Source organism: Rhipicephalus sanguineus, chromosome 2 (genome assembly GCF_013339695.2).
Source record: "Rhipicephalus sanguineus isolate Rsan-2018 chromosome 2, BIME_Rsan_1.4, whole genome shotgun sequence".
Classification (NCBI taxonomy): Eukaryota; Metazoa; Arthropoda; class Arachnida; order Ixodida; family Ixodidae; genus Rhipicephalus; species Rhipicephalus sanguineus.
In genome coordinates, this window is record NC_051177.1 from 203,107,457 (window position 1) to 203,108,179 (window position 723).

At 44.3% G+C, this 723-nt stretch overlaps 1 protein-coding gene across 1 annotated transcript in view; it reads right to left on the reverse strand.

The window, feature by feature from the left end:
* Window positions 1-707: 707 nt before the first annotated feature.
* LOC119382175 (2-Hydroxyacid oxidase 1) overlaps window positions 708-723 on the reverse strand; it is a 50,718-nt gene continuing 50,702 nt past the window's right edge. The window contains exon 6 of the mRNA XM_037649896.2: window positions 708-723. This exon is cut by the window's right edge and continues 97 nt beyond it. Coding sequence (XP_037505824.2) covers window positions 708-723 — 16 coding nt within the window.

Genomic DNA, 723 nt, shown 5'->3' on the forward strand with positions numbered 1-723 from the left:
AATGAACGATACGCCAAGCATATGTGGCAAGCCCTACAGACGACGCATATCGCGCCGAACGCACATGCTGCTCAAATGGAAGACCTTAAGGAGTACGCTCTAAATTCAAGAGGGGGCTTCTGGACAGACGTTTCGGATTTAGTTGCAGGGTGGGTGATCGGCTAAGGTTCGAAATTCTCTGTCACCAGTGTGTCATGTGCTGAACAGCTTCGCTGGTCATTCACCTTCAAAGAGTGTAATGGCTCCTCGATTGTTTTATTCGGAAGGTTACCTTAGGCGTCACATAGTTATACAACAGCACAAGAGGGGCGTCACGTGGAAGCAAGCAAGCTGGTTTTCATGCATAGTCTCAGAACGGTAAGTAGAACTGTCAGTGTATCCACATCTGTAAATCAAAATAGAGGGGTGGGGTGTGACACGGACGATGGCCAGCTGCAGCCCTGCTGCGTGACTTTATCGTTAGAGTGAAATCGTGTATTCATGGCCGCTGAAACTGAAGTAATTACTTCCTCCCTGTTTTGAAGTGCTCTAACGATTGAATTCTCCAGTAAATAATGACAGACGCTTTGTCATTTATTTCTTCTGTACTTTACTTCCGTTTTACACACTACGTATTGCTCGACGAGTATGAAAAGTACATACAGCACAGACATGAAAACATCAGTTCCGAAATACGCATAAATGCTTCGCAATATTCTTTTTTTGTTTCATAAATTAAGCCTT